General features: G+C 40.2%; 2 protein-coding genes across 2 annotated transcripts in view; one reads left to right on the top strand and one right to left on the bottom strand.

Moving 5' to 3' along the window:
* slc13a4 (solute carrier family 13 member 4) overlaps window positions 1-1,553 on the top strand; it is a gene marked incomplete in the record, with an annotated part of 44,129 nt that extends 42,576 nt beyond the window's left edge. Inside the window, 1 exon segment of the mRNA XM_024265145.2 lies at window positions 1-1,553. Coding sequence (XP_024120913.1) covers window positions 1-98 — 98 coding nt within the window.
* Window positions 1,554-3,306: 1,753 nt separating this feature from the next.
* Window positions 3,307-5,607, bottom strand: LOC112141920 (cytochrome c oxidase assembly factor 6 homolog). Its single transcript, XM_024265128.2, has 3 exons — window positions 5,102-5,607; window positions 3,814-3,959; window positions 3,307-3,720 (listed from the first exon to the last, which is right to left on the bottom strand). The coding sequence occupies exons 2-3, from the start codon at window positions 3,955-3,957 to the stop codon at window positions 3,622-3,624; spliced, it is 243 nt and encodes an 80-aa protein (XP_024120896.1). The 5' UTR covers window positions 3,958-3,959; window positions 5,102-5,607; the 3' UTR covers window positions 3,307-3,621.
* Between the last annotated feature and the right edge of the window lie 6,975 nt (window positions 5,608-12,582).

The raw sequence follows: 12,582 nt of genomic DNA, 5'->3' as shown, positions 1-12,582 counted from the left end.
TGGTGATGTTGGCCATCACTACTTGGGGAGTTCCCCTCTTCAACCTGACTGAGTTTCCTGTTTGGGCCATGGCCCGCAATGTCACCGGGAGCTTATAACCATCCGTGATTCTGGGGGGGAATGAGGAGAAGATGCTCCGCCTCCAGATGAGACTGAAGAGAGACGGGAAGTTTAAACTGTTGCTCAGCGACGCTGGAGGAACCTCAAGCACGTTTTTAAACCCTCACAGGCTTTAATCTCAATGAATCATCAGTGTTTTTTCTTTTTTTGTGAGAAATCTCCACCAGAATCAGACTTTCCTGTTCCTGGTTTCACTTTTCACCAGATCATCAGAGGAAGAGAAAATCTCAACCTGGAGCTTCAGTGACTTTTTTTGTCTCTTTTTATACCAAAGTTTGCAGCAGATTTGATGCAGTCAAACTTTTCTCTAGCAGAGAAGAACTACGAGGCCAAATGAGGATAAGATTTAACCCTTTAAGACCTGAGGCGTCACCAGTGACGCTTAAACACTAAATCTTTTACATACTGGAACTTTTTCATTGTTAACATAATTCCAGTAGTGTTGTGTCCCCACCTGTGTTTGCCCACATTAGCTTAGGTGGGCACTCTGTGGGTGGGCTCGCTACGCTAGTCAGCCTCCTGGTGGACGGCATAGCATGCCAGCAAGCTGCACTGTATCAAGCTAGCGAAATCTGCTGTAGCGAGCTAGTGAGCTCTGCTATAGCAAACTCTGTTGTAGCGAGCTAACAAAGTCTACTGTAGCAAGCTAGCAAGTTTTGCTGCAGCGAGCTCCAGTATATCGAGCTAGCAAGCTCCGCTGTATCAAACTACCAACCTCCACTGCAGCAAGATCCACTGTAGCAAGCTAGCGAGCTCCGGTGTATCAAGCTATCAAGCTAGCGTCCTCCACTGCAGCGAGCTCTGCTGTAGCAAGCTAGCGACCTTTCTTGTAGCGAGCTTAGCTCTAGCAAGCTATTAAGCTACTTGTTTATCAAGCTAGCGACCTCTGCTGTAGCGTGCTCCACTGTAGCGACCTTCGCTGTATCAACCTAGCAAGCTCCACTGTAGCGGCTCAGCGAGCTCCGTGGTCCACCAGGTGGCTGGCTAGCATAGCGAGTCAACCACCTGAGTTCCCACCTGAGCTGGCTGGGACATTTTGTAAACTTGAAGAAAATATTGAAAAATTAAAAAGTAAAATTGTTTATTTAAATATATGTGAACTTAGAAAAATGACAGAAGATTGGAAGAAGAAAAAAAAGACTATAAACCTACAACTGTTACCAAATAAAGATAAATGTGTTTTCAATTTTTGTATTATTTTTATGTCTGTCTCATCTTCACTTTCATTTTACAGTTTCAAGTCAGAATTTTGTTTTCGGAATTGTTTCTAATATTCTGTAGGGCTGGGGCTTTGAAGCCTATTGGCTACTGAGACATCAGGTGACAGAGGTTGTGGTGATGTCATCATTGTGATTGGGGGCAACTCTGAAAACCAAAAGTCTGAACTGAAGCGGTAAATTAAGGGGTGAAAGTGAAGGAGAAAAACTAAAAAAATAAAAATGTAACTACAGTCCAGGGTGCCCCCCCCCGACCTCCACTAGCAGGTTTGGCTCCAGTTGACCCTGTGGCCCCGTATGACACGTGTCAAAGTCTAGGCCCGGGGGCCGGATCCAGCCCTCCAGATCGTTTAATTTTATTCTTACTAAACAAACAAATTCATTCTAATTAGACAATTTATATTTTTATGGAGAGTAAAATATTAAAAGTTATTTAAGCTTTAAGTTGATTTATTCTGGAATAATATTCCTGCCTTTTTATTATTCATAATTATGTAAAAAGTTTCAGTTTTTATTTTTATTATTCATAATTATGTAAAAAGTTACAGTTTTTATTTTTATTATTCATAATTATGTAAAAAGTTACAGTCTTAAAGTTTAAAAAATTGTCATTCTGCTAACTTTTTGGACTATTTTGGCCTTTACTAAGATTTGTTTAGGCTATTTTGGAGTTTAGCTAAAATTTCAGCTACATGCTAGCTGTTTTGGCTAACCTGTTTTTTATTTTATTTTTTTGTTTTTTAGGCTAATTTATCATTTAGTTAATATTTTAGCTGGCTATCGGCTTCAGCGTTTTTAGGTATTAATTTCATCATCTTCAGCAGCAAAATTCAGTTTACAGCATTCACACTAACATTATCACAGGTAACGCTGTATATCTAGTTCATAATTATGTTAAAAAGTTACGGTTTTAACATTTTTAAAAAGTAGTTCAATAAATGTTTATCCTGGTCGTCCCGTGACCTAAGGTGTGTTTTGGATTTTGGCCCCTTGAGCGATTCATTTTGACACTCTGCCATATTGGGTAAAGGCAGTTAAAATGAATGATACGTTTAAAATATTTTTTTATGTAATAATCCATTATTTACATTTTCTACATTCCTTGGAGATTTACAATATTTGAATTATGTCAAATTTACATTTTTTTTTCCAAATTTAACATTTTTTACAAGTTCACAATAGAATTTATATATATTTTCTTTTATTTCTTAAACGTTTTCAAAATATTTTTTCCCCAAATGTACATTTTTTTTCAATATTTCTTTTAAGTTTACATATTTTACTTTTTTTTTCAAATTTTCTTTATCTCAAGTTTACAATGTGAACCTTCAAGTTTAAAGCTTTTTGTTTTACATTCTGTTTTTTCATCCTTTTGACCCTCAGTTGACCTCACACAGATATGCTTACGTTCTTTTTCCTATACATCTTTGGATTTTTTTGTTTTTGCTACCATCAAGTAAAAAAGTAAAACGTGCTGTTCATTTAAAAAATAAAATCCTTAACTTGATGTAATCTGATTACAGCTTTCAGATAAAGTGTCACCTTTAGAAAAGAGAGCTGCTTTAGGAAACACAAGTTGCACTTTTTCCCTCCAGAACTCTAGTGTTTTCTGACCATCGCCGGGTGGACTGAGCGTGATGGCGTGTTGCTTCTCGCCTCCTTGCAGGTGCGTCTCTCTGGATGTTAACGGATGCAGGTGTGGACTCCAGCTTTGATGTAAAGAATGAAATTGACCCAGAAATCAGCAGTAAAAGGGTCTTCAGCCCTGACTGCTGAAATGTAAAAGATGTACTTTATATTTCTACCTATAGATGATTCTTTTTTTTACATGTATGGATACTTTAGTTGTTTGTAATTTATTCTCTTCTGCTACCGTCTCCTTCATCCAGCCGCTGGTATGGTGGTGACCTTTGACCCAGAGGCCTTGTTTCTCTGTAAATACGCACAAATATATGTGACAAAGTGTTTCTGCATGTTTCCAATGAGATGTAAGGCTTTAATTTTGACTTCTACAGCATTCATATTATGAACTTCAACAATAAAACAATCAAACTCTGCGACTGGATCTATTTATTCACAAACTGTTGGGTTAAATCCTGAAGATCATCAACTGGAAGTTCTGGTTTAGAGGATCAGATGCAGCATCTCAGAGTTCCTGCTAGAGATCTCCATCACTTATTATAGAAAGAGTAACACCAGCTGAAAATATTAACATCACATATCCCTGCTAGAAGAAACATAAAGTAAATAAATCCCATCTGTGTCCTGGGTTGACCCCCTCCGGTCAGGAGTTCTCCCGAGGACCTTCAGCAGGAGAGAAACCTTCCGTCTGAATCCTCTCCTTGTACTTCAAGAAGTCTCTCCTCTTGGTGAAGTACTTCACCTGTTGGGAAAAGGCGTGGACACCGAAAATATGAAGCTTCCTCCAGCCCAAAAAGCTCAACGATCCTCCATGTCTGGGGGACCGGAGACTCACCCACTGAGCTGGACACTTGGCCTCAAAGTCGTTCTGGAGCTTCTGGCAGGACTCGGCTCTGTCGTTGTTGTCATCTAAGCACTTCCACAGGAGATCCCTGGAGTCCCAGCAGACTCTCCGCTCTGCAGAGTTTGGAGCCGTCATCCCTTCATTTCATGACGAGAAAAATCCTTTCAGAGACATCTCCAGAAATCCTCGAAATGACTTCTGGAATAATGTCATGTCTCTAGTTAGACTTTACCAACTAAAATATAAGTATGTTTCAAAAATAAGCTAAGCGTAGTAGAAGTGGGAATATATAGTTTTCTAACAAATAATTCAGTTGGTTTTGACAAACTTCACTTTTGATGGATTTAGTGTCATGTTTTGTATGTATAAGTGCAAACATGTTTATTTACGACCAAGAGTTACTATAATGGCATCATTTCCATGTACATGTGGATGTATATAAACACTTGTATCTCCTTTACTTGTAGTTTTTTTTTTTTTTACATTTTCTAATGAAATCATGACTAATCATCTTCAGTTTGATGTTTCTCTCTAGATGTATTCCTTTTGTTTTTCTTTTTTAATGCTCTGTGTTTTGATTGCTTAAAATAAATTAATACAAAATCCCCCCAAAAAACCAAACACAATAAGGTAAAAATCCTGCCTGGCATAAAAGAGAACCACAGATAGTTTTAGAGCTTCTGTTTTTGTAAAGACATGATCTACCTTTATATATAAAAAAAGACATTTATTCATATGGAAAGTCACTTTTGTGGGGCGTAAATTGAACCCCTCCTATATTGATCCCATAGATTCTCTGTGTTGATCAGTCCAGAGAAGTTCAAAGTTCATGTTTTCTGGAAGGATTTGTTGTTTCAATACTCAAATACGTTTAAGTCATCAGGAAAAAAATAAAAACTGATGGAAAAATGTTTTTGATCTGAAGGTTCTTGATACAACCACCACCAAAAAGTGTGGGGATCATGGATAAAGCTACAGTAAAGGCAAGTAAAAATGTAAAAATAGAATCAAAAATTGACATTGTAAAAAATGACGCAACTCACAGCAGTCTTATGTTAGCAGAATTCATTCTTAATCTCTATTTCAAGAATGTTTTAGAACATTTTACAGACTCACTCAGCTAATAATATTCTCATTATTTAAAAGTAAGTTGTATTCCCTGACTTCTAAGAATAAACTATTGTTTGTATTACACACTAAAGCATAAACCAAAGATGTAAACATTGGCATCAGATCACATCAGGAGATATTTCTGTCCTTTAGGACTTCAATAACTTACCGGCGGAAGTGATCAAACTAAGCGACGGTTTAGTTTTAAAACCGAGGAGCCATAAAACCACAAACTCTGAGGATTACAGTCTGAAAACCAGAACCAAAGACAATTTTGTAACGTTACTCAGAGGAACGTGAAGGACGACAGCTGCAGGAAGGCAGCACTTCCGCGTCGCTCCATGATGACGTCAGAAAGCAGGGACGGAACTATACCAGCTGGGGGCGACATTGCACAAGATAAACAGATTCAAAGAGCCAGAATGTGGATATTTCAAATATGAAATAAAAAGACTGACAAACTATGATAAAACAACTATAAAAACTATTTAAAAAAAAAACTATAAAAAACAGAAAATAATTCAACTGAAATCTGCTCAGTCAGCTAAAGAGAAATAACTACTGAATAAAGCTTAAAAGTTTAAATACAAACGTATTTTTTTTATTATTTATTATTAACTTGTTCATTTCAACAGCTGAGTAAACAGATAAGAGCTGAGGGCCTCTTGTTTTGGATAAATTTAACAATTATATAGAGAGAGAGAGAGAGAGAGAGAGAGAGAGAGAGAGAGAGAGAGAGAGAGAGAGAGAGAGAGAGAGAGAGAGAGAGAGAGTACCGGTCGATAAAAAAAATTTAGTAATTTATTGCAAATTTGGAAAAAAAAGTAGTCGCGATTAATCAACTTTTTTTTTTTCTTACAGTATTTGCTAGCCACTTATCTGAAAATAATCATAATATGAAATCACACACAAATTTGTACATTTACAACATTTATTTTTATACCTTTGGAACCTAGGGTCTAAAATTCAGTTTTGGAATGACACAGTTTCCATTAAATCATAATTTTGCGATAAAGCACAAACAGACTCCAGCGATAAGTAATTGAAAACACGGCGATGGATGAGAACAAGTATTTTGGTAACACTTTATAATAAGATTCCTTAACAAGCTTTATTAACACAGTTACAGATAACATTAATGAGTTTATAGTTTATTGGTGAGACATTTGTTAGCACAATAGGCCAGAAAAGGTTTATTAAGATTTCTTAACATCTAAAATGAGACCACTGTCTACAAAGGCCATAGTAATAAACTGTTTTCAAGCTTAACAAATGGATTAACTATCTTTGTGGGCATTATATTGAGTGTTTTGCAGCACCTCATCAAAAGTGTTACCAGTATTTTTTTTTATTTGATTAGATTCATTAAATGGGGGGCATTTGGGTGACGTCACTGAAGTGTGGCGAGCAGGGCCGGAGTGGGGCAACTTTTCAGCCCGAGAGTTTAATCGTCAAAACCGGCCCATTTTTTGCCACATGAAAAATTAGGCAAACATTTAGAATGTATGTAGGGGGGATCATAAATAACAAACACATAATTATAATAAAAATGTGTGGTTTAACAGAAATATTTCTCTGTATGACAATGTGAATGAAAGGTTAAATTGAGCTTTTTTTTTACATTTGAAAAAACATCACCATAATAACTCCAGAATCTACAGCATAAGTCTCCACATAAGAAGTGAACTAGTTTCTGCAAAATTATTTATTACTTTGTCACAGTCAATGGATATAAGAATTTATTTTTCTGTTGATATGAGCATAAATGCCTCCAAGCGGTCCAGACTGAGCATGCTCCAGCCTGTTTTTAATTAACTTCAGAATGAAAACAGTTCTCTGACATGAAACTTGGGAAAATAAAAGCTGAATAAGAATGTGTATGTCAGCCCAATATCTAGGTATCCATCTGTGAAAACGATATATTGTGTCAGTATTAGGGCTGAGAGTCACGATACGATACGATGTGATTCACGATACATGGCTCACGGTACCAACATTATTGCAATCTGGTAAACATTGCAATAACCTTTTCGCTCGCGGCCGCTCTGCCTTCCGCGTGTTCTCACCTGTGAAGCAGGTGGAGAGAGCACACAAGGAGCCCCGCCCCTCCCCACTGCGGAGGAGCAGTGGAGAAAGTGTTTGCGCTGAACCTGTGCCACAATGTTTTTAGGGATTTAGCTGCCCGTACCTCTCATTCCCATAACCACTATTGCTTCCTACACATTTTTACTCGCTAATCATTCATCCGCAGCTGCTTCTCTGTCAGGCCCACAGACCGTCTAAATAGAATGTTATTCACGGAAAGCACTGGGGTTTGAGCAGAGCTGTCACTACACCATGGTCAGGCAGCCAAGATGTTTCCATACGGGTACTACTCCAGGAGGCAGAACGACGCAGAGAGGAACGACATCATGGGTGACCGGGAGCTACTAGCCATGAAGGAGGCATTCTCTGAGTGGAGGTACTGTTGAGGGGCGACTCAAGCATTCCTGGTGCTGACAGACCACAAGAACCAGGAGTACATCAGGTCTGCCAAACGACTGAATCCCCGTCAGGCAGGAATGTCTCTGTTTTTCTTCTTTGTTCTGGTTTTAGATCACATATCAGCCAAGACCGGGAAGACTGACACACTGTCCCAAATCCACAAAATCCACACAGAAGAACCGGATGTAACAGCGTCCATCATGCCCTCCTCACGGATCCCGGACCCGAGTGCATTTGGACATCATGACTGAGCTGGCAAACAGCAATGCTGCCAGGCCTGCCCATCGAGTGCACGTTCCGCCTTCTCATCGACAAAGAGTCCTCTACCTGGTGCACAACATGTCTTCAGTGGGACACCCAGGTATGGACACAGCCTTTAGTGCCAAACACCTTCTGGTGGCCAACTATGCAGGCAGACGGGCCCCAATTCATGACCAGATGTACGTCCTGTCAAATGGCCACGACACCCCGACAACTTTTGGCCGTCCTACTGCAACCGTTGCTCATGGCACAGCATCTCTGGTCGCACATTACAGTGACTTTCATGGACCTGACCCGTTCCCAAGCCAACACTATAATCTTGTAAGTCATAGATTGATTCTCAAAGGTTCATTGACTCATTCCTCTACCCAAGCTCCCCACAGCTCTGGACATAGCTGAGCAGCTCCTGACCCTCGTCTTTCGGCACTACGGCCTCCCAGAGAACATTTTGTCGGACTGAGGGCCCCAGTTTACCTCTCGAGTGTAGCGGGAGATGTGCACTGCCTGCAGTGGATGACTGGTTCTGCTGTTATGTAGAGACATGGGAGATGGTCCATTTGCAACTCCGGCAGGCCATCTGCAGGAGCCGAGAGCAAACTGTCTGGGGCCACCGCGACATTCCCACCCTGGCATGCGGTCAGCGGGTCTGGCTCTTCACCTGTGATCTCCGGCTGAGGATCCCCTGCAAGAAGCTCAGTCCCAGGCTCAAAGGGTCTATTAAACAAGTCACGCCTGTCTCATTCCATCCTGAATGCTGCATCTCACCCAACTTCCACATCTCAGTGTTGAAACCCACTGATGGACCTCCAGACGGGGGGGTACAAGCCCTCTGACGACAGCATGCCCCCTCTGGAAGTGGATGGCGAGGAGCCCCACCTAGTCAGGGGGATTCTGGATTCCCAGCGCAAAAGGAGGTCGGCTTCACTATCTGGTGGGTCTTGGGAGGTATGGGCCAGAGGAATGCTCCACTGACAACATCCTTGGCCCCTCTCTTGTGAGAGATTTCCACTGGGACCTCCTGGGCAGACCTGCACCCCATCAGGGGATGGGGACTCTGTCAGGATTCAGAGCTCTGTCTCCCCCTCTGGTCACCAGCAAGGCTCATTTTTTTTTTTTCTTTTTTTTTTTTTGCAGATAATTATCATTTGTTTAATATGTAAAGATGCACGCAACATTGAAGTAAGATTCTGGGTGAAAATCAATAGAATATTTCTTCTACTCAGATCTTTTTCAAGCATCTCATCACTTCTGGTTTGTCCTGTTTATTTAACTACCAGTAGGTGTTCAAAATAAAAGGAGATTAATCAATCAAAGAGTCTAACAATCAATCAAAAAGGAAACTTTTAGACAATATATAATTTTAACCAATAAAAGTTTATTTACAAACAAACTGATAAAGGAACATTTTAACAAAAATCTGCTAAAAGACAAATGTGACAATCTTTATATTTTAAGCTCAATTATGAGTACGATACATGTACATAACAATATTGTAATTTTTACCGAATAAAATAGTAACTGAAAGTATAGTTTGTGTACATGCACCATGAGCACTGAGTCTCTAAAAGAGTACTAGCCAAACTTCTAAAACCTTTCACAGAGGAGGAAATCAGAAACTCTTGGTGATTTTGAATGTTTTTCCACTTAAAATGAAACTGTCTGTTATCCTGATAGATTCATTTGAACAGAGAGAGAAAATCCTAAAGAATACAAGAAATCCACTCAAAGGAATATATCTACATTTATTTCCATTTCATTGAGGAGAATAAATACTTTGTGGCAAACTTCTATCTGTACGGAGGTCAGACGTTTCTTGTAGTTGATGAGCAGGTTTCTCACATTTCAGGAGACATTTTCTCCACTCTTTCTTTACAAATGATTTCTTAATTATAAGGACTTGCTGGCTGTTGTTTAGTCACTCTGAGCCTCAGGTATCTTCAGAGACTGTCTGGACCACTTCCTGACCATGATCTGCGTCATGGTTTTGGGTCATGATCCTGTTGGAGGAACCATTCATGACCCACTTTTGTCATGGTTTCTTACTGCTCTCTTTCCCTCCTTGGTTCTGCACTCTGCTCTCCTGCTAATTACCTGACCAGTTTCACCTCCCCTTTCATAAGGCTGGTTTATACTTCCAAGTGATTTGTAATCGCTCGTGTTGCATCCACAATCTGGCGGTCTCGTTCATACTAATGTTGACTGGATTTGATTGCTGCTCTCCGCTATAACTGTGATGTACTGGTGTTTATACTTTTCAAGCAACGCGATTGTGTCCAGCGTTTATTTTTAACATGATCAACATCCTGCTGAGACACTTGCAGCATCTGCGAGCGCGCAGGAACATGACAGGCTGAGGAGGAAGTGATGAGTTCATGCGCTAAACTGAAGCAGGGAATACAAAGACGACAAAATGAAATTGAAAAAGGAACAAACTGCTTTCTCTAGTGCTGTAAGATATGACAAAGATGATATATTTTTCCAGTAACTTGCTCTATTTTCTATCTAGTTGTCCACTCTCTGTCTCTCTCTGTGTGTGAAGTTCAGGATTTCTTAACTTCTTCAGTAAGATTCATAATTTTCAGTGTTAAAATAAATTTGCCTGCTATCGCACTCCTGGTGTAACATTGCAGCTGAACCGCAGCGAATAAAGGAGGGACTACTGCACTTCTTATAGAAATGTAAGGTTATCGTGTGAACGTATGTGAGTTTGGAGTTTTGCGAGGTCGGCAGCAGAGTCTGTGGCTGCAGTCATCCAGGAGCTAATATCAGCCATCGGCTGTAGCTAGACCGCTCCCACATCGCACCTGAGCTGTAACGCTAGCCGTGTGACACGGGCTGAGTCTCTTCCTGTTCCACACAGTTTCTATCTGTGTAGTTCTGATTTCTGCCTTTTATATGGTTTTGGATTTTCTGTTTATCTGGACTCAAGTTGGATTCCTCCTCTCTCCTCCCAAGTTGAGTGTGTAATCCTCCGACTTTTGTCCTCAGTCTACTACAGTTTACTGTCTCTGCTGCCTCTACCAGTCAGGAGGATCCAGGGGTCTCCTCAGATCTCTGAGCAAATCCAACTTCTCTATGTTCCAGCTGAGCCTGTTGTCATTTTGGGGTTCTGCCTTGGTCCTCACAATTTTAGCCCCCCATGTGGAAGGACGGAAGTTCTCACTCAGGATTTAAAGGTACATGGCCCCGCCCATCCTCACCTCCACATGGTGAAGCAGCCCTGTGCAGAAAAACACAAGCATAATACTTCCACCTCCATGCTTGACAGTGGGGATCAGTGACGTGCGGAGAGGTTCACGGCTGGTGAGGCATTGACGGCAGTCAGATTTACAGACATGAACTCTACAGAGCTGCTTATTCACCGTTCGATTGACAACAGATGTGTTGATTAAAATTTATTTTCTGTATTTTTCTATAGCAGAGAGAAAATCCCCAAGATTGTTGTTATTGACTTACTTTTAAGTATGAAGGAAGTCTGTGCGCTGCTCCTCCTGCAGAAACAGATGAATGTTCTGTTTGTAGAAGTCTTCCTTTTCTTTCTTCAGTGTTTAAAGTATCTGTGTCTCAGTAGAGATCACTACCAGTGATGTGTCTAAAATAATTCTTGAGTTTAGGGCTTTAAAAATGGAATCCAGTTTAGAAATTGATGCTAACAATATTATGGAGTAACTGGACGGCTGCACTTGACTTGCTGCCACTAATTCTTTTATTCTTTAGCCGCGGTGTCACATTTTCTGGGCTCACCAGCGCCCTCTGCCTGCATACTGCGGTGCAGCCGGCGGACTGTGTGCCGCACCTAGTGTGTTTTAAAGCGCGTTTTTAGCAGTAAAAATACTAAATGAGTCACAAACTGGCACTAATGTAATCAGACAGATGACGAGAGATAAATTAAATAAAGCGTGTTTTATGAAGTAAGTAAGACTGAAACAAAACAGCGATAGCTCCCTGCAGCTACAGTCAGTGTGTGAGGCGCTGGGGGGGCGGGGCTACAGCTGCCTCACCCAGCACTGTTTGACTTACTTAAGCTATATATTGCTGGTGAGGCAAAACATTTCTATTCCTCCAAACACAACAGGTTGAGTTGATGCCACTGTCATCTCCTGAACTCTTTGACAGTGGAGCTGAACTGGCAGCAATGGCCTTGAAAGCAGAATGGAAGAGATTTCTGCAGGAATAAAATCATGTCTCCCTCAAATGTACTCTCTCGCTCTGTGTTTGTTTAAGCTGCTGACTGAGGAGCCATGCAAAGCTCAGGTCCACTGTGAAGCCTTGAAGAATCAGAGAAAATATCCTTCTAGAAGACCTCCTTTCCTGAAAATGCTTGAACATTTGTGTTCTTCTAGCTTTCTGACATGAAAACAATCTTGAAAGTTGCCCAAAATCGTGCTGTTAAAAAAGAAACTAAGATAAAGCAGGAAACACTATTCCTTCAAACTAAAATCGGTCTAAGTTCCATTATTTTTCAAAGTCAAGTGAAATCTTAAATGATAGAAACAAAAAAAGACTTGAAAGCCTAAAAAAAAAAAAAGAAAAGAAATTGGCAGGAGAAAGCTTGCTTGTGTTTTGAAACTTTAAACATGAAATCAAAACCTCCTTACACTCAACAAAGTTCAGATTAAGCAATGAAATGGAGTACAGCAAAATACATTTCTGTTCTGTAGTTTTTATAAGAGAAAAAACAATAAATAAATATCCTCCAACACTGAGAGTAAAAGTTCCACTTTCAACCTGATTACATCATCGTGTGGTGATGATGTCACAACACACGATGATGTCATCAGGCTGACAGGGCATGCCTCTTTCATCCTGATGACATAATTTTGTCATCATCAAACAATGATATCACGCCTCAAACGATGTCATCATTCATGAGCGATGAAGAGAGAGAGAACTGTGACCTCATTT

This window comes from Oryzias melastigma, unplaced genomic scaffold (assembly GCF_002922805.2).
Source record: "Oryzias melastigma strain HK-1 unplaced genomic scaffold, ASM292280v2 sc00288, whole genome shotgun sequence".
Lineage (NCBI taxonomy): Eukaryota > Metazoa > Chordata > Actinopteri > Beloniformes > Adrianichthyidae > Oryzias > Oryzias melastigma.
The sequence above is the reverse complement of the archived record's forward strand: the minus strand, read 5'-3'. Positions and strand labels throughout refer to the sequence as shown.